The sequence below is a fragment of the Caloenas nicobarica genome, chromosome 4 (assembly GCF_036013445.1).
Source record: "Caloenas nicobarica isolate bCalNic1 chromosome 4, bCalNic1.hap1, whole genome shotgun sequence".
Classification (NCBI taxonomy): Eukaryota; Metazoa; Chordata; class Aves; order Columbiformes; family Columbidae; genus Caloenas; species Caloenas nicobarica.
This window is the reverse complement of record NC_088248.1, coordinates 31,146,135-31,164,323: the sequence shown is the minus strand read 5'-3', so window position 1 is coordinate 31,164,323 and position 18,189 is coordinate 31,146,135. Positions and strand designations below refer to the sequence as shown.

At 41.0% G+C, this 18,189-nt stretch overlaps 2 protein-coding genes across 3 annotated transcripts in view; both read left to right on the top strand.

The window, feature by feature from the left end:
* LOC135988620 (transmembrane protease serine 11A-like) overlaps positions 1–4,044 on the top strand; it is a 43,249-nt gene extending 39,205 nt beyond the window's left edge. The window contains exons 8-10 of the mRNA XM_065634721.1: positions 689–948; positions 1,721–1,863; positions 3,382–4,044. Coding sequence (XP_065490793.1) covers positions 689–948; positions 1,721–1,863; positions 3,382–3,543 — 565 coding nt within the window. The 3' untranslated portion in view covers positions 3,544–4,044. The remainder of the gene's footprint in view (positions 1–688; positions 949–1,720; positions 1,864–3,381) is intronic.
* A 5,683-nt stretch (positions 4,045–9,727) lies between these two features.
* UBA6 (ubiquitin like modifier activating enzyme 6) overlaps positions 9,728–18,189 on the top strand; it is a 30,394-nt gene continuing 21,932 nt past the window's right edge. Inside the window, exons 1-9 of one of the 2 annotated variants that reach the window (XM_065634382.1) lie at positions 9,728–9,835; positions 10,038–10,166; positions 12,418–12,480; positions 13,691–13,785; positions 14,613–14,641; positions 15,510–15,604; positions 16,127–16,238; positions 17,338–17,418; positions 17,508–17,630. In XM_065634382.1, coding sequence (XP_065490454.1) covers positions 12,440–12,480; positions 13,691–13,785; positions 14,613–14,641; positions 15,510–15,604; positions 16,127–16,238; positions 17,338–17,418; positions 17,508–17,630 — 576 coding nt within the window. In that variant the 5' untranslated portion in view covers positions 9,728–9,835; positions 10,038–10,166; positions 12,418–12,439. The remainder of the gene's footprint in view (positions 9,836–10,037; positions 10,167–12,417; positions 12,481–13,690; positions 13,786–14,612; positions 14,642–15,509; positions 15,605–16,126; positions 16,239–17,337; positions 17,419–17,507; positions 17,631–18,189) is intronic. The other variant, XM_065634383.1, reaches the window with a different exon arrangement.

The window sequence follows — 18,189 nt, the reverse complement described above, 5'->3', positions numbered from 1 at the left end:
CAGATTTGTACTGCATCCCTGACTCTTTCCAGGGGGAAATTTTCTGCCTTGGAGGAGGAAAGTCAGGGTTGAACAGACCTGTCAGTTGTATGTTTTAATGAGAAATTAAAGACTGACTTTTTGGAGCAGAACTGGCAATTGTACAAGCAGGAATCAAGTCATTTGGCATATTCAACCGAGAAATGCAGAAAAGGTAATGTGACCGAAATGGCACAGCATTTGTTTCCTGTTGCACAAAACATTTCTAAAGGTGTTACAGGTAGGTTGCTGCTACTGTGGCCTGCTGCCTGAAGTTATTATCTCACATTCCTACCCCTCCATTCAGCCACGCACTCCCAGCACGTTTCTGTTTCAAGTGTGAAAACTGTGGAGCTGCAGGGCATGCAAGATGGAACAGCTGGTTGAACAGATAATTAACAGGCAAAAAGAGTAAAGGAGATGAGGAGTTTTCTAGCAGAAGAGGTTTTTGATTATACCCTGCAGCCACACACTGGCTAGCTTGGGGGCAAGGAGTAGGGGAGGAGTATGAGACCACGTTTGAGCAGGGAGTGCAGGATTGCCCTCCTCTAGCAGCAGCCACAATTACGTGGGACATGGTATCATGGAAAGTGATGAATGCTCACCAAGTTTAAAGTCTGCAATACTTATATGCACAGCTAAATACTTACAGTACTCTTACCTTTTCCAGCATGAGTCACCCTCAGAAATGGTCTGCTACTTTTGGAGCACTTCTGAAGCCACCAGCCTTGAAACGATCAGTCAAGACTATTATTATTCATGAGAAGTACCGTTACCCACAGCACGATTATGACATTGCACTTGTGCAGCTCACAAAACAAGTTGAGTTTACGAGTAGCATACACCATGTCTGTCTGCCTGAGCCATCTCAGACTTTTCCATACAATATTCATGCTGTCATCACAGGCTGGGGAGCACTTACCAACGACGGTAAGTCCTGAGTCTACCAGGCAACCCATGTGTTGCATGAACAGCAGCTCTGAACTGCTGCTGAACTGACGCTGCTTCTGTAGCCTTAAGTTGTATGGCAGAGTCTAATTCTTTGCCTATAAGAAATAGGTTCGTTTAATAGTGAGCAGCAGTTTCTTGCTCTAAAATTAGACTGGACAAAGAGCTACAGTCCACTGAAGCAGAAAACAGGGAGAAGACTCTTCTCTTTTTCCAGTCTGTCCATTTCATATTCTAAATTCTTAATACGGGCAGTCTAGCCATGCACGTGTTACTGAAGCGCCTAAGAAAATATTCTCCCAGCCCTAGTGAGAAGCTACAGGTAACTCTGTGGGCTTTCAGGAAAATGTGCATAGTGAGCTGCAGATAGTGACTTGCCCAAGCTCACGCTCAGCTGCAGTAGATTTAGCAATTGAACGAAAATATCTTCATTTTGTATTACCTGCCTAAATAGCTAGGTAATTTGCATCCCATGGTTTTGTATGGAACATCTATGGCATATATGATGTTACACTTTAGGCGCTATGTACCATGTAGTCATTACTTCTGTCTTACTGATACAGTTCCTAAATGAGACTGAGTATGTGTGCACATTTTCCTTCAGGGCCTAATTTAGAGAGAGCAACAAGAAAAACCTCCATATTCAACCAAGTTAACCTGGTCCTCCGTAAGAGAACATTAAATGCTCTTCCTGTATCTTAACCCCTGCAAAATAATTCTGTTGGTAAATTCCCAAACTATTTTTTTCTCTCAGGTCCAACTCCAAATGTTCTCCAGGAAGCAACAGTGAAACTTATAGACTCAGACACTTGTAACAGAGAAGAAGTGTATGATGGGGACATAACACCCAGGATGTTGTGTGCCGGATACTTGGAGGGAGGAGTAGATGCTTGTCAGGTAACTGTAGCTGAAAATTAGAAAGAAATACTGTTTTAATGCTGAGTCTAGTATCTGGTCAACTAAATATTAACTGGCAGCGTGTTAGTCCTTTACACAGACTCAGTTTCGAACAGGAATTAGGATGTAAAATGAAATAGCATTTAGTACACATCATTTAGCACATAAACCCCATACTAAGAGAGTTAAATTAGTATAATATTCGCAATTAAAACCTTTCATAGAATGAAATGAAATTCTTATTATGTAACTCAGAATAGATGCTACAAGCCCATTGGCTTGTCATATCATCTTGTGTGAAATCTAACAATTTGTTTGCAAAGTGGTATGACAAGACATTGACAGAGATAGTAAATGCCAAAATGGTAAACAAGAGCTAAAAACTACATGACTCAAGTAGCCAAGAGCAGACATCTGTACAGCTGGGAAGGAAGAAGATGACAAACGTAGCAATTAAACTGCCAGCAAAAATGCACAATCACTCAATGAAATTAAAGTCTGGACTAGATCATCTCACAACAGATCTCTGTTATGATATGATTCTGGTAACAGACATGGATCAGTGGAAGGAAAACTGTCTGAAAGAATAAATATAAGGAAGCTAGGTGTAAATTCAATGGGTAAATGCATGGTGCAGACTGGCAAATGTTGCAAGGAAATGCTTATGTTCAAATAAAAATATTTCCATAATGATAACTTTGAGAAAGGTAATTTCTATAATGTTATTTCTAAAGAATGTACTCAGAAGCACTGGTTCAAAACAGACCCCTTCTAGAATCCTAGATGTACAGATTTATGCCCAAAGCAAAACTCCTTGTGGAATAAATCTGGGCAGCTCAATTCCTTTGTTCCTGCCTGGCTCAGCACTGAAGGGACCTGGATTGAAGAGTACAGCTGCTGGTTATTTCAGTAAAGCATTTTGGTGGAAGATGGGGAATTTGGGCTGTTGCAAGAGGATTGCCTTTCAGTCTGCGAGGCTTCCCGTTTAACTATTATTTTGATAATAATACCATGTCATGCAGTGACCTGTATCTAAATTCAGCCTTTGAGAGTGGCTAACATCTTAAGGAGATACTGTCTAATTAGAAGACCAAGTTCCTGATGAATTTGTTTTTGAAATGTTATGGCTGCAAGTGACTAAAAGAATTTGTTGAAAGGATAGCTGTTACTGTAAAAAACAAACCGGGATGTTTGGTGGGCTTACCAACACAACAGGTCAGTTTAGGCTGCTGTATATATTCGTGTTTCCCTACTTTGTATGAGGAAGAAGATAAGGCAGGTGGGGAACAGTGTTTCACAAAAGGAGCTTTTTTTTTTTTTTCCAAATGAGGAAGAATACTGTAAAACCACAAAGACAGGTCAGGAGGTCAGGTTTCAGCAACAGCCTGAATTCTGCACAAACGGAAGCTCTTGAAATACTGCTTGCTTTCTTCTCGTATTGGACACACCTCCTGTCTATGGAGAGAATTACATTTTCCCTTCCGATCAATTAAATCTTTTTTTCCCCTCTTTCTCTAGGGGGACTCTGGGGGACCACTGGCTACTCCAGACTCCAGACTGATGTGGTACCTTGTGGGAATAGTGAGCTGGGGAGATGACTGTGCCAAACCAAATAAACCTGGAGTTTACACACGAGTAACTTATTTCCGTGAGTGGATTACCTCAAAAACTGGCATCTGATTCCAAAATCAAAAAAGGGATTTAACTACATAGACTACGTGTAACACCTATTTGTCTGTAATCCTGAAAGGTTATTTTTTTAGTATATATATTCCTACGTAGGTTGAAGCAACCTTTGCCTGCAGCAAGTGCTATCTTTGCTGTCAGAGATCCTAACCCCTTGTGTATTTATATTAAACATACGAGATTGCCTGCCTCATTTTGAGCCTCAAAACATTCTCACTTACTAGAAATTATGAACTGATGTCATTAAGCTAACATTTGAAAGCTACCAATTTAACTGCTTTGTAAATACAAACATCTTCCAGGAAAAAAAAAATTCTTCAGCCACAGCTGAGGTCTGAAGCTGAATGTTCTTCCTGCATTGAAGCAAATGTTGTCACAGCTGTGTTTCTAGCATAACGAACCCTTAATTTTAATTCTTGTTAGAGACTATGATGTGCACAGTCTGCAGCAGAGACCCTGGACGCTCACCCTGCTTGGTGGCCTTGACGACAGCCAACAGTGGATCAGCCAGGACTGAGCGCAGCCCCTGGCTAAGGAAGAGGAGAATTTTTGTGCTTGCAGTAAGTTAGAAGGCACAATATAAAAGCTTGACGTTCTTTTGAAGCACATTTTTAACAGAAAATTTTTGGTGGACTCTGGGAGGTTCAAGTTACTCAAAGGTGCTGTTGTTGAAGCGCTTTATCACAATGCTGTGCTGCTACCTCTGTGCCAGCTCCCTTCCGGACCTACTCTATTCAACTCAGAACATGCTTTAAGATCCAGAAACACAAGTTCTACCAAATTCGTTTGTAATAAGTGTGTCCCCATGAACAACCCCACTGGAAGGAAACCTGCCATTTACATTTGTGCTAAAGGAAAAAATAAAGATTCACTGTAAATAAACTGAAGAAATAGTGTGCTTTTCCAAGGGCATGCCAGCCAGAGGAAACCATCTTGCTGCAAAGAAAGCAAATAGTGATAAACCGTCTTGCTTCACTGATGAATTAATCTCTGCCATGACTGAATATGCTCCTGTCTTATGAGGCCGAAGGGTAATTTCACATTTAAAAAGTTGAGATAAGTACTTCAGAGTAAATGCAATCCTTATACATAGATTAAGCACTTTTCCTATCTCCAAGCGTGATGTTCTGTGGATTGCTGGTGGTGTCACTATTGCTGTCCCGTAGAGCCCAGGCCTTCAATATGAGGATCCAAAGTGTCCCTCCAGCACTGTCTCCTGTAGCCCCTGGCCACAGGGCTGCTTCAGCTGCGAGTGCAGGACTCACAGAAGCCCATACGAGACAAAAAAGAAGCTGCAAGCCCCACAGCTGAACCCACGACAGCTGAAAATCTCTCCAAAGTGTTCTGCTTCCCCTTCTGCTCAGGATTTGGGTCTCTGCTCAGCCTTCCTACTGTGCCAGCTCTCCAACCATCAGCATCCCTGGGAACGAGATGCTCAGCATTTCTTGAAAACTTACCCCCTGAATCCAAAGCCTACATAAGGATGGAAAAGCCTGAGCTGAAGTCTCAGTGGTGGAGGAGGGGGTTGTCTTATTATTAGGCTCCTTCCAGTCTTTCTATGTATCTTTTGAATTTTGGTAAAAGACAAGATGCCTTATCTCAGAAAGAAATTATCGAAGGTTTTAGTTTCATTTTTGTTTTGATATAGTAGTATCTTTATTCTGATTCTCCATGTCCATTAAAAAAATTAAAAGGATCTTGGGACAGTTAGGAGGATAGTTAGATGCAGCAAATCTGTTTCCTTAATTTATTGTTGAAGTTTTTAATTTATGCACTTTTGAGTTGCTGCTATTTTTCAGCTAAGAACTTACTCTGGGCCATGTTCAGTTACAAAATAGAAACTTAACAGAGTTTTGGATTAGGTCACCTAGAAACACTGGTGTCTTCTAGTGTTCAGGCCCCCCTTTTTTGAAAGCATCCTTTGGGGAAAAAAAAATACATCTAGTTTTTATGCCTCTTATTGCTTCAAAGGTGAAAATCATGGCAAGTGTCTGTCATTATAATCAACTGATGAATTGCAATTTAAAGAGAACAGCAGTTTGCTTTCATAGATAGCTAAGGCTTTCTTTTCCACTTAAATCTGTCTTTTTGCCTACAAAATGGAGGGGCAGCAATAAAGGGGTGAGGCCCAGATTAGATACAACCCCTATAAACTGTTTCCTACCTCACACTGCAAGTGACATGTATATATAATACCTTTAAAATGAGAAAGGCAGCCTTTATTTCAGATTTTCTCATGAGAAGCCAAACAGCCACAAGGCATGTAGGAGAATGCCTACCTTACTCAGGGAGTCCTGAGCCAGCCAGATGCACTTTTCTTCACAAATTTTTTAGCAAACTGTCTGGCCTGGGTTTGTCTTACACTCCATGTCAGTGTTTTATTTATGAAGACTCTGTTTTCTGCCCTAGAATAAAACGAAAGGAATATTGTGTGATTAAAGATTTTTAAAAACCTTTTATTATTGTTGGTGTTAAGATTTAGCAAGGATTCAAACAATATAAAGGGAATATGTTTCATAACATTAAATGTATTTAAAAACAATTGCTCTTTTTTGTCTTTTTTTTTTTGCTTAATGATAACTAAGCTAAAAATTTGTATGATTGAAAATAAATTAATCTTCCTTATTTTGACCTAAGACTAACCTGAAACTGCAGTGCTTTCTGTTCATCCTGCCCCCCCAGGACCTGTTTTTCTTTAACAGTGGTTGGAGCTTTACAGATGTTTCAGCAAAGACAAGGTGGGACATCGGCTTTTCTAAAATACTCTAAAGGTGAATTTCAGCTTATTTAGCGCTAAACAGATTTGATTATGGATCTGAAGCTCCATCCAAGAATCAACCACCTTGCTTCTGGCCTTGGAAAAACTTGTAAGTGGCATTCCCGGCAATCGGCTGTAGGGAACATCTGACTTACCGATTCTCCTGAGATGTTCCAGGCAGATTTACAGCATCCAGAAATGCGTTCCAAAGTTCTGGTTATTCAAATCAGGTTGTGTGAGGCTCACCCAAAGCTGATTTTCAGCCTGGAGCACAAGGTGGAAAGAAATAAGAGGCTGATTGCGCAAAGCCTGATCACTTGGAGGTCTGGTTGAATGCCATGAAGCCGTCACCGGGATTCCTTGGGTGGGGAAAGCTTGTAGAAACTCTGCTTCCATATCTGCTGTTCCCATTAACAAAACAGAAGAGCTGAGAGCCAAAAGTTATCATTTAACTCAATGAATATTTACCTGTGAGCTTGCAGCCTGTGTTGGAGATGCATGTGCATAGAAGAGCTGGCGCTTGCTTTTGGAAATGCGTTCCTGCGTGTGTCAGTGTTGAATCAGCTTAGGCAATCAGTGCCTTTGTTTATCTGGATCAGGTTTTTAAGAACATTGTTAATGTGGTTTCTAGGAAGGTGTCGCTGCCTAGAGCAGCCTTAAGTGACAAAATTCCTTGGCCCACCCCACTAGGAAGTTGGAATCCTCTTAAGCATGCCAGCCAAGCACTCCCACACCTCAAGTTCTGCCAAAAAGTGGAGCTGAAGCTTTGCGAGTCAGGACCGCGCTGCTGCCAGAGCCCATGGCAAGCCACAGCCTGGGGCAGGGTGTCTGGAAAACCATGGAAGGAGCACCATTCATGTGGATTTACAGTCATTTCTGCACTGGCTTGCATGCTAAACTGAATTGCATTGGCCTTGGTGCTTTCAAATAACACATTTTTAGGGAGAAAACTACATGGAGTTTTGTCTCTTAATTTGCTTAGTAACTAAATAAGACAAAGAAATGCATCCTCCAAATCCCTGCTCTGGAGTCCCCAGTAAGAATGTGAAATTGTGCCTGGAAATTAAAAGACTGGGAAAACAAAACAAAACCCACAACTGTGGAAGTGGCTGGGATTTCCCCCAGCAGATGGAAAGGAGATTTGCAGCTATATCAGCTTCAGCTCCTTTTGAAAAGACTGGCTCTAAAGTTGTGTTTGATACTTGCACACAGAATGAACCTATGGCAGCACACATCAACTGAAGCCAGAAGGATTTTGGGGCTTGAGTCCAGAAGTGGTGGTGTTCTCCTGACCAGGTATAGCTGCCTTGAATATGGTATAAATATGGAGTTCAGAACCTTATTTCTTTATTGATTTATTTAACCAAATTTGAAAAGAGGTTAGGGTTATATGTATTTTTAAAACAGGAGGCTATTAGGGAAAAAGAGAAGTCAGATGGCTCCAGATATTTCGGATTTTGCAGTCTTGGAAAATAAGAGCAAAACCTGTATGTTTTTTGATTTGGTACCACCAACCTAGAGGGCTTCTAAGTACAACTGCTACTAATTGAAGCATTTGGGAACTGGTTTCTTTGGCTTTTTGGGTAAACAGAATCTGTCCACTTTTATTAATTATTTTATCTTACAATGCCTATGTTCACAGGTTCACAGATGGTTAGTCTTTGCTTAATTACTGCTACATTGCTAGGCAATAATTAACTGGATGTTGTCTCCTTTTAGGCAAAGGACTTCTCAGTATTCACTGTTATTATGCAAAATCTGTTTCATGTAAGATGAAGTGACCGTTATCTAAAAAAAATGCAATAACCAGGACAGAAAGATGGTACATTTTTTTTTTTTTTTCCACAAGACATTTGATTGGTAAGTTCTTAAAAATAAGGTTCATCTTCAAGGAAAGAAGCCACAAAACTAAAGGTAAAAATCACTGACAGAACTAAAAATTAGGAAATGACAAAAACCTGAAGCTGACATTTCTTGCTGTCCTTAAACTTCCCTTCACTTTTATTTCCACCCTGTATAGCTGGGACGGCTGTTCATTCTGTTCAGCAGACACGTGCACTGCTCTTTGAAATTTTCTGAAATAAGAGGTAATTTTAGTCTTGTGTTTTCTGATTTTATGTATTATGTGAAAAAACCACAAAGCAAGTACCAGCCTTAAATATCAATTTCTTTACTGGTAATAATTCATCATCCTGAAGAACTGAACAGCTTTCTCCCTTTCCCTGTCTTTCAGTCCAGCATTTCAGGCTTCTAGTGGCCTCTAGCGGTTTTGTGAAATTTGCCCACATCTCTTAATTTTATTTGTGTGGCACAAAAAAAACCCTATTTAGCAGGTGTGAGTACTTTCACCCTGATCTTGCTAAAGCAAAACCCGTGTTTGAATGAGCACAGTGTGATCTACCTGCTCTTAGTCTTTGTTACTAGTTTAGTACAAAGGGTGGGTAAATCTTGAAGATGATGTAGAAGGATGCTACGCCTCTATTAGTTACAGTCACAGGAGATATAAGTACTGAAATAACGCACTGGATGCTCACAAAGACGACAAAACTTGGCTTGTCTTGCCACCAGAAATTCCCAAAAACCCAATCAAGGTAGACAAAAGGCCCTTTTTTTTTTTTTCTTTTCCCTTGTGTACTGTAGGATGGTAGATAGTTGGGAGTTTTTTTAAAGTTACAGATAATGATACTGATGTTTTTCAGTCATTGTTGCTTGTGCGATAAAATTAATCCCTCCTGTTCTAAGTCAGATGTGCTAATGATACCAAGATTTCTATGATTAGGGTAACAAAAGGGAAGGCTGGGTTTAAATTACGAGAGATTTTGTTGGTAGGAAGGCAGGTAATGCTGGGATCTTAACAAGAGTTTGGGAAACAGGAGAAAAGAATGTTTTCAGGAGGGAATGTTGAGCTGGAGGGGGGCAGAAGGATGGTTGCTGCCACCAAAAATTTTTAAAAGAGGAAACATTTCCACAAACCTATATACCATGTTGGTATGGGACATTGTATGTTCTTTTTGACCACTTTCTGCCAAATCTCTGCAGCCTCGGCTGCTCCTAAAGGTTTTGCAATTTCCCTCCCTACCCCATTTAATGAAATTTTCGTTATTTTTGAGGTGGGTGACATCTGCCTGGCTCTCTCCTGCAAGAAATGGTGATGGAAGTTGCTGCCGGAGCAGGGCTCGGAAGTGCTCAATTGTCTGTGCTTGAACCTGACTGGCGTTTATTTTTTTAACACGTGTGCTACTTTTTGAGCTGAGAATGGTGCTTTTTTGTGGTGGTTTATGTGTCTCTCGCTGGATAACCAGCGCGGCGGCCGCTGCCCGCCGCCATCTCACGCCGGGCTCAGGCCGCCTCTCGGTCCCGCCCTTCGGCGTGAGGAGGCGGCCCGCGCCGGGCGGCCTTGGCCCGGCCCTTCGTGTCGGCGCAGGCGGGGAAGCACCGCGGAAACCATCGCTGCCGCTTCCCACCCCCTTCCTCCCCTTTTCCCCGGCAGCGCCGAGGCCTGGATCGCAGCGCCGGGCCGCTGCGGTGGTGAGGGCGGGCGGCGGGGCCGGGGTGTCCCTGAGGCGGGCTAGGTCGGGGCGCGGTGCCCGGCGGGGAAGGGGCTGAGGCCGGGCTGGCTCAGCTTGGGCGGCTTTGTCTTGTTCCCCACTGTGGATCCGAGGTGTTTGTCCCCCATTAGCTCGACTCGGCAATTAACGCTGCCTCTTCTTTCTCTCGGCTGACTGAACAGGGATCCTGCATCGTCTGGGATCCGCCTCTGGAAACCCTGGACAGGTGGGATGAATCCAGGCCTCCCCACCATCCCAGCCTGCTGAATAGCCAGTAATTAATAACAGCTTCAGCCCACCGCGACTTCGAGGTAAGAAGCACCGTGGCACGGCTCCTGTGCTTTTGCTGGTTTCCACAGCATCTTTTAGCCCTCCATGGTAATGCACGGCTTCTCAGTTTGTGCTTCGGCTATGTCTCATGAGCAGCTGAGGCTTTAAAAATTGAAGGACATTACTTACACAGTTAAACAGAAGCCTGGCATTAAAACTGATGGTGTCTGCCTTTAAAAGGAAACAAGCAAATACAGAAATGTTGGGCATTTGGTAGGAACTAGGCCATAATGTTAGAATACTCCCCCCCTCATATTACATACCTTGCTTTAAGACATTCAATACTGATTGAACTAAAATGACAAATACAACTTGGATGCAGGTATACATTAACAAAACTTCCTCCGAAAGCCACTTGACAATAGTACTGCCAAGTCCTCTTTTGGAAGGAGAAAACACGTTTTGCTGTACCTGACGGGTACACTGGCAGCAGCTTGGTACTGTAACAGAGAATGCAGGAGGAGAACATGGAATTGATAAATATATTTGAAAAAGCCCATGTCAGACAGATCTCTGTGATACAGGTGAAGAAGGTTCCCTTGTGGGTTGATGGCACATCCTTGTTTCTTACAAAAGGCTGTTTGGGAAGGCATGCTGATTGAGGTAGCTGTCAGCAACCACAGCAGAGTAAGCTGTGTGTTTTTATCCAGTGGTAGGTCATCTTCCCCACTATAGTACAACAATCTTTTTATGTTGGACAGCCCCAAAGTGCCTGTGTTGTGTGTGGAGGGTGACGATGGAGGAGCAAAACAGCTTGGGGAGCTCTGGGCTGTTATGAGATGGTGCCAGCTTGCCTTGAGGGTCTTGTGTCCCAGGCAGTGGCTGAAATGAAGGGTTTTTCCTGAGCAGGGGCTGAAGCCCATGACTCTTAGATGAAGTGTATTGCTCTCTGGCTTCAGATTTGGGTCCTAAGGTGATCTAGTGATGTTGGAATTGCCTGTTTTTGGCGCATGTTGTGTAAGGATGTGGGAGCTGCAGTGAAGTGGCTAGTGGTGTAGATGCGATGGAGGTGCTTTGTGCTGAATGCATGCACACACACCAGTTAGTATCCACACTGTGGGGGAGTTTAACTGGTGAGATTTGTGGCCTGCCTTCATTGTAACTATGTCCCTTTTTACTCTACTTCAGTGCTTTCTAATTCAACCTAAAAAAAGAAGAGACAAATCTCAGGTCAGAATGCTGTAGTCTCCAAGTTGTGACAGGCTGTGGGTGCCACACTTCAAGAATGTTAAAATGCCCGCCAAAACCATCGGAATGGTAAATAGGAGTTAACCTTTGGGCAGAATTGTGTCGAAAGCTGTTTCAGGTTATATCTGCAGTCTCGGAGGAAAAGCTCCTTAGTATGTCTGGGCCTTGACTTTCAGTCTTTTAGGAGAAAGTGTTGTCAGCCATGTCTAGTTTGTAGGGAGTTGACATAAGACATGTGCCTTCCTAGTAGCGGTGGGAACTGATGTTCTGGGTCAAACATGGGGTGTGTTTTCCCCATGCTGCATTTGGTGATGGTCCCTGCCAGGTCCAGGAAGCTCCAATTCCCAGCCTGTGTAACTAAGGAACAACCTGCTCCATGGAGGAGTTTGTTCCTAATCCAGCTACTTAGTTATCACTGAACAATGAAAAGGCCTTTGCTAATGGCTGAAGGCCCTAATAGCACAAATAGTATGTTTTTCTTAAAATCCTATTGAACTGTTTAACTTGATGGCTTAGTTATATGTTGCATTAATTCAGATCTTTAGGTATTGATTTCTTCCATTAGCTAAAATGGTAACTTGTTTCCTAAGGATTTTTAATTAACGTAGAAATCATGGAGCATAAATAACTTCCTTGTCATTCAGGGATGTCCTGTCTTTTCCAAAAAAGCACCAATTGGGTAGATCCAGGTTAAACAGCTTGGAGCCGTTAATACGAAATGAAATTGTACTTTGAGGAAATATAACTCTGGCAGATAAAATAAGTCTTGTGCCTCCTCAGTGGGGAAATTAATATGTTTCTTTGTATTTTGAAATAGTTTATTGACGTTCTGGAGGTTCTTGTCTTCTGGCTCTTGTGTATTTTAATTACCTAGGTGCTGTGTTGTTCTGTAGTCTTCTTAATGTCCAGAATCACTCCTATATAACATCACTTTTTGTGTTTTTTCAGTTCTACTGAAGAATGGGTGCTTGGGGGGGAGAGGTGACAAACTGTGAAATTGCATCCAACGTAATCAATTCTGGGGTTTTTTTGTAACCCTTCTAGTTTAAGGAAATCACATTGCATCATGGCAGCAGACTCAATGGAAATTGATGATGCTTTGTATAGGTAAGAATGTCTGATTTTTTTTTTTTTTGAGCTTGTTTCCCCTTTCATAAAGTAGATCCTCCTTTCTTTCTTCATCTTTCACTACCTTATTTTCACCTTCCTTTTTGACAGTGCGTAATTTATGTCCTTCATAATTTTGTTTATTCTTCAGTCTTTGCCATACTTCTCCATCCTCATGAACATAATCAGTATCTCTGTTATCGGACAGACTTCAGGGCATTGGGGTTTTTGGTAGATTTTTTTGGGGTTAGGTGTGTGATTTTTGTTTGTGGTTTGGTTGGTTGGTTTTGGTTTTTGTGGTATGGGTTGGTGGTGTTTTTTGTTTGTTTCTTTTTTGGGTTTATGTTTGGTTTTGTTTGTGGTGGTGGTGTTGTTTTTTAATTGTTTTCTTTTTTATTATTATGTTTATTCTAATTTGTTAGCTGGGAGTGACTTGAGATCACTTGGCATGACAATAGTTCAGAAAGCCTGTACTGGAACAAGTGGTATCCTTGAAAAAACATGGTGGGATTAAAAGCTTCTTTAAAAAAAAAAATCACCTGTGTGCTGAACAAACGAGGCTTCTTTTCAGTTCAGCACAATCCTGTGTTCTATGTGTCATTTTAGTTTTTGCACTAGTTTTATAAAAACTGTATGAGAAAGGGTGGAAAAGGTAGTATTTAGTATGGTTTAAGTTTAATTGTATAGTTAGAAACTAGGAGTCTTTCAAAGCTCAGAATCTGACTATGAAAGCTGCTGCACCCTCTGGTTTGAAGATTTCAGATAACAAAGAAACTCTTTGGCTTGCACCTGTCTTCAGCAGTTAATTCCAAAACACTACTATCCTGGATGGGTTTTATACTCTTTAAAATTAAAAGTTATTTTTCTTTTCTAAAACCTGGCATCGAAAAGGTCTGCACTAAATGCTTTTCACTGTTTGGATTGTGGCTGTAAATATTAAATTTGATATACATTTATTTCTGAAAGCACTATACAGTTGAGATATCTGCATGTTATAATTTCAGTTGCTTGTTGAATGGAGGACTATAAAATAGAACTGTGCAGGTGTCACTAGTGACACACCCTCATCTGCAGAATTAGAGATGGATTGAGATGGAATAAGTGAAAATATTTGGACTGTTTTGGAAATGACTGGGAACTCTTGACTTGCTTTCATATGCTCTTGGCTTCGTTTGTATCTTGTTTTGATCTGAATTTATCCCTGCTGTAGTCGCCAGCGGTATGTTCTTGGAGACACGGCGATGCAGAAGATGGCTCAGTCCCATGTGTTCCTGAGTGGCATAGGTGGTCTTGGTGTGGAGATTGGTAAGTTTAAGTAATGTTTATTTAACCACACACAAGTGTACGTAAATGTACTGTCCCAGAAGACTTGTAAACCTTATTTGAGATGTAATAAGCATGTCCGAAGTATCTGAATGCATTTTTATGTTCTTTGTGTGTGCGTAACACAGTGATGCAGGAAAGATCCGAGACTTTTCTCTAGTAAGCTTTTCAAACATTCCAAATTTTACTTTAAAATGGGCTTCCATGGTGCAGATCACTTTGCCCAAAATTTTCTGTCTTGGGTGAAGGTTGAGGGTGGATAATCCAAGTTATTCCTTTAGGCATCAGTATCACTGCATGTAATAAAGGAAGAGCTGTAGCCTGAATTATCCCCATGTAGGAAATGCAGGAGTGGGAGTTAGGCAAACAGATGCAATTTGGTGAAAAATGCATAACTGCCCCAGTCAAGAGACTCCTTAACAATTTCCTTTACTCTCTATGAGCAAGACTTGTCCTGGCTGGTTCTTACCTGGCGTATTACACTTCCCGTTGGCTTTAACAGGACTCTGCACCAGTTGCCAGAACAGAGTCATGGGGTTTTGCAGTTTATTGTCATTAGTGGCTCTGTAATCAGGCTCGTGGGATGAACAGCTGACAGTGACAAGCGTCGGGAGCCTTTTGAACCTTGCTCATAGTGTTCTGCTTTCACTGGTGCTGTAGAATGCTTGAGCCAAATGTAAAAGAGAACAAAGCCTTAAGCTGCAGAGTTCTTAGTAGCAACATATGGTTATTGTCCACCCACATAAATATTAAAATACAGCTTTGCAAAAAATCTGCCTCAGTCTTTCTCTCTTTATTTTTTTTTTTAGCCAAAAATATAATTCTGGCTGGGGTAAAGGTACGTAAAACCGTTCTGGTTTGGGGTATTTTCGAGTGAGTGGGAGGAGAAGGGACAACACTACTAGCTAATGTTAAGTTTTTGAAACTGTCTTTCAGTAGTAGAATTACAAAATATTTTAGGACCTGAAGGTGAAAACTTTAATAATCTGGATATTCTAGTGGTATGTTTTGAGTCCCACATTAATGTCAGTCTGAGCTTTCATATCTTTTGAGGTGCTACATAGAAGCACTCTGAAATACATCATGTAAGTTTTAGGCAGCTGCTGCTCAGACATTAAATCTTTTTGTACAATGTAGCCTCTCCTAAATGGAGTGGTGTAAACTCAAAAGCCAAACTATTCAAAATATGTTATCCTGTTCTGTCATCCATCAGAATCTGCTTGTGTAGATGTTAGAATGATTGAGTGTTTTGATCCAACAACTGCTTTTGTGCTGCTAGGATTAATTTTACTAGAGAGAGGCCTTTTAAAACTTTCTTCCAATCAAAAAACCTTGTTTATAATTTTAGGAGTTAATTCACTTACAGATGACAATCACCTCGTAATTGCAGTGTGGCAAGAATCACCCTTGATATTTAAATGCTCTCATCACTGTGAGCTGGAAGGAAAAAAATAATTTTTAGTTTTAATTTTAATTTAATTTTTAAGGAAAAATTTAGTGAAATACATCTTCTAGATCACTTCTGTCTCTCAAACAGTAAGAATTTTCTTGGAGAAAGGTTGGAGGGGCTTGTCCTGATACATGGTACCATTAAGCCTGCTGCAGTGCTAGTCCTCTAGTGTCTTATGTGGGGCTTAATCCATTCTTTTGGGTGCTCTGGCCATATACGCTTCTTTCAGTAAATGCTTCTTGCCCAACTGTCTTAGGCTCTTACAGTTCACGACACCAAGCAGTGTACAAAATGGGATTTGGGGATCAACTTCTTCATCCATGAAGATGATATTACCAGTCAAAGGAACAGGTTGGTGAAGGCTTTGGGGCAAGAGAGGGCTGAACTTGAGTAACAGTGTTATCAGTGGCAAAAATAGCTGTTCACTTTCCTAGAACTGCGAACACGTGTCATGTACTTGTGAAACCCTTTATCTGGAGTTCCTGGCCTGGAGTATGGTGCCCGGGTGGATATTAGGGGAAGTCTAGGTTGGGACTGGAGTCCTGTCTGTGTTGAGCATCTCACTGCTTGTAGTTAGGAGCTTATAATGTCAATTTAGTAGTGGGGGCCAGGGCTTTTTTTCTTCTTTAGGCTTTTTCAGCCACCCGTGTGAGACCAGAAAACAGCCATGACACCAGAACATCAGTGAGGCCTGCTGTATGTCGGACAGAGCTGTTTTCCTCAGACCTGCTGGGAATTTAAGTGCGAATAAATAAGTTGGTGCCAGGAATCTTCCTAAGGGACTTTTGTTAGGGCATGTGTGGAATGAAATTCTGTTTTGAAAATACAAGTTTGTACATGCATGAAAATTGTGAAAGTTGCTGTTTTTTTCAGGGCTGAGGCCACGCTTCATCGTATTGCAGAACTCAATCCATATGTCCATGTAGCAGCATCAACTGTGCCACTAGATGAAACCACAGATCTGTCTTTTCTAAAGCAGTACCAGGTATGTCAGGCTTAAAGCAGTTGTATGTGGTATTTTGCTCAGAACAAGCAACTTGGATTTTTTTAATGTAAGTAAATAAAATGAAAAATAACTTTAAAGTACATTTTGAGATGATGTAAAGAAAGAAAAAGTCTTGTATTGGGACTAATTAAATGGTCATGCTAGTTGTTTTCCAAGACTGAAACAGTGGTTTTGTGTTCCTACAGTTATTATGAAACTTACCGTGAAAATAAATAGCTGAGATTGCCATGTGTGTGTTGTGTGGTTTTTTTTTTTTTTTTTTTTTGTTCTAAGATGAAACTGAATATTTTTGCAGCTGCCTCGTGCAGATGTTTTACAAATATTTTGTGTGCTGTGTTCCAAGCAATAGAAACTCAGGCTGTATAATTAGGTCATTTATGTATGTGTGTATGTATCTAACGAAATGTAGGCTCCACTGTGGTGAAATGTGGATGTTTTCAGTTGTTCAGTCAGCTGTTTCTTGCCTGTGTGCGTGGCTCAATCCGAGTTCAGAACTTTTGCCATGTGGCTATTGATTATACCCAAACTAATCAAGTTTGAGTGTCCCAGCTATAATAAGCCATGTACGTCTGAATGGGACACAGTGCATGTGCTTTGTAACCCAATATTATCCTAAAACTTAAAAGAATACTTGCAGAAATAGTATGTCTGCAATTTGATGAGCACCAGTACTTGAAGCTTGTGCAGACTTTTTGGTGCGCATTGATGAGTATTATTTGTTTGTTTTGCTAACTTTAATCTTAAAACTCAAGATCTCAATTTTTTCTGAGATTATCCATAACTGGTTTTGTAAGTATTCTAATTGGGTTTTGAGTTTTACAGGTGCATTTAAAACAAAAAGGTAAATGAGAGTTTGCTGTTCCTGCCCTTGCTTATCTTTCTTCTAGAACCTGAGGAGCAGTAACCCATCTGTTTTAATGTGCGATGAGAAAACTGACTCAAGACTGCTTTTTCTGTTATGTGTAGGGGAAAGGAATCAGGACACTTGAGTAACTTACTCTTAGTGCAATTTTTTTCCATAGCCTGAAGATGTTGGTGGCTTTTGGTCTCTTAGATTGATTTCTGTTCTTGTTCATAGTGTGTCATATTGACTGAAGTAAGCCTGTTGCTGCAGAAGAAGATTAATGACTTTTGTCATGCTCAGCAGCCACCTATTAAGGTAAAACAAAAACTAGATTGAATGTGTGAGGTTATTCCTTTGGCTTGTGCTGTTTTAGGGATACTCAAAATTTTTACTTTCTCTTGTAGTTCATCAGTGCAGATGTATATGGAATATGCTCACGTTTGTTTTGTGACTTTGGTGATGAGTTTGAAGTGCTGGATACAACGGGAGAGGAGCCAAAGGAGATCTTCATTTCAAATATAACACAAGTAAGGGATAGAAGTTGTTGTGCTGCTTCAACTTTTTTGTAATGACTCTTGTCATCTTTGTAATGATTCTTGTTTCTCCCTCAAAACCAGCCAGTGATGATGTCCTAACATTGTAGAGCATACCTGGTCATTGTAGAGCCTCCTGGTCATTACTTGAAATGTAACATAACAACACTGAGGCTTTTCTGTTGTTGAGGGAGAGAAAGAAATGAGATGTAAAGAAGACATAGCCTTGGTGCAGGAATAGTTTAAGTCTTCCAAGGAAGCTCTGAGATACGTGTGAAACGAACCCTGTTTTATGAGAAACTGCAGCACGTATGGAGAGAGACTACTGGAATGATCAAGGGGAGTGAGAACCTGTTTTGTAAAGACATTTAAGAGTTTGTTTTAACCTACCAAAGCAGAGGTGACAAGAACAAAATGGTTTTGCTAATGCTTCCAGTGCAGAATGTTAGGACATACATTTGATCTTGTATTATTGTTTTTATAAATGGGAACACCTGTAGCTGCTTCTCTCAACTCTGGAAGTCCGGACTAGATCCTCACTCCTCTAGTAGCA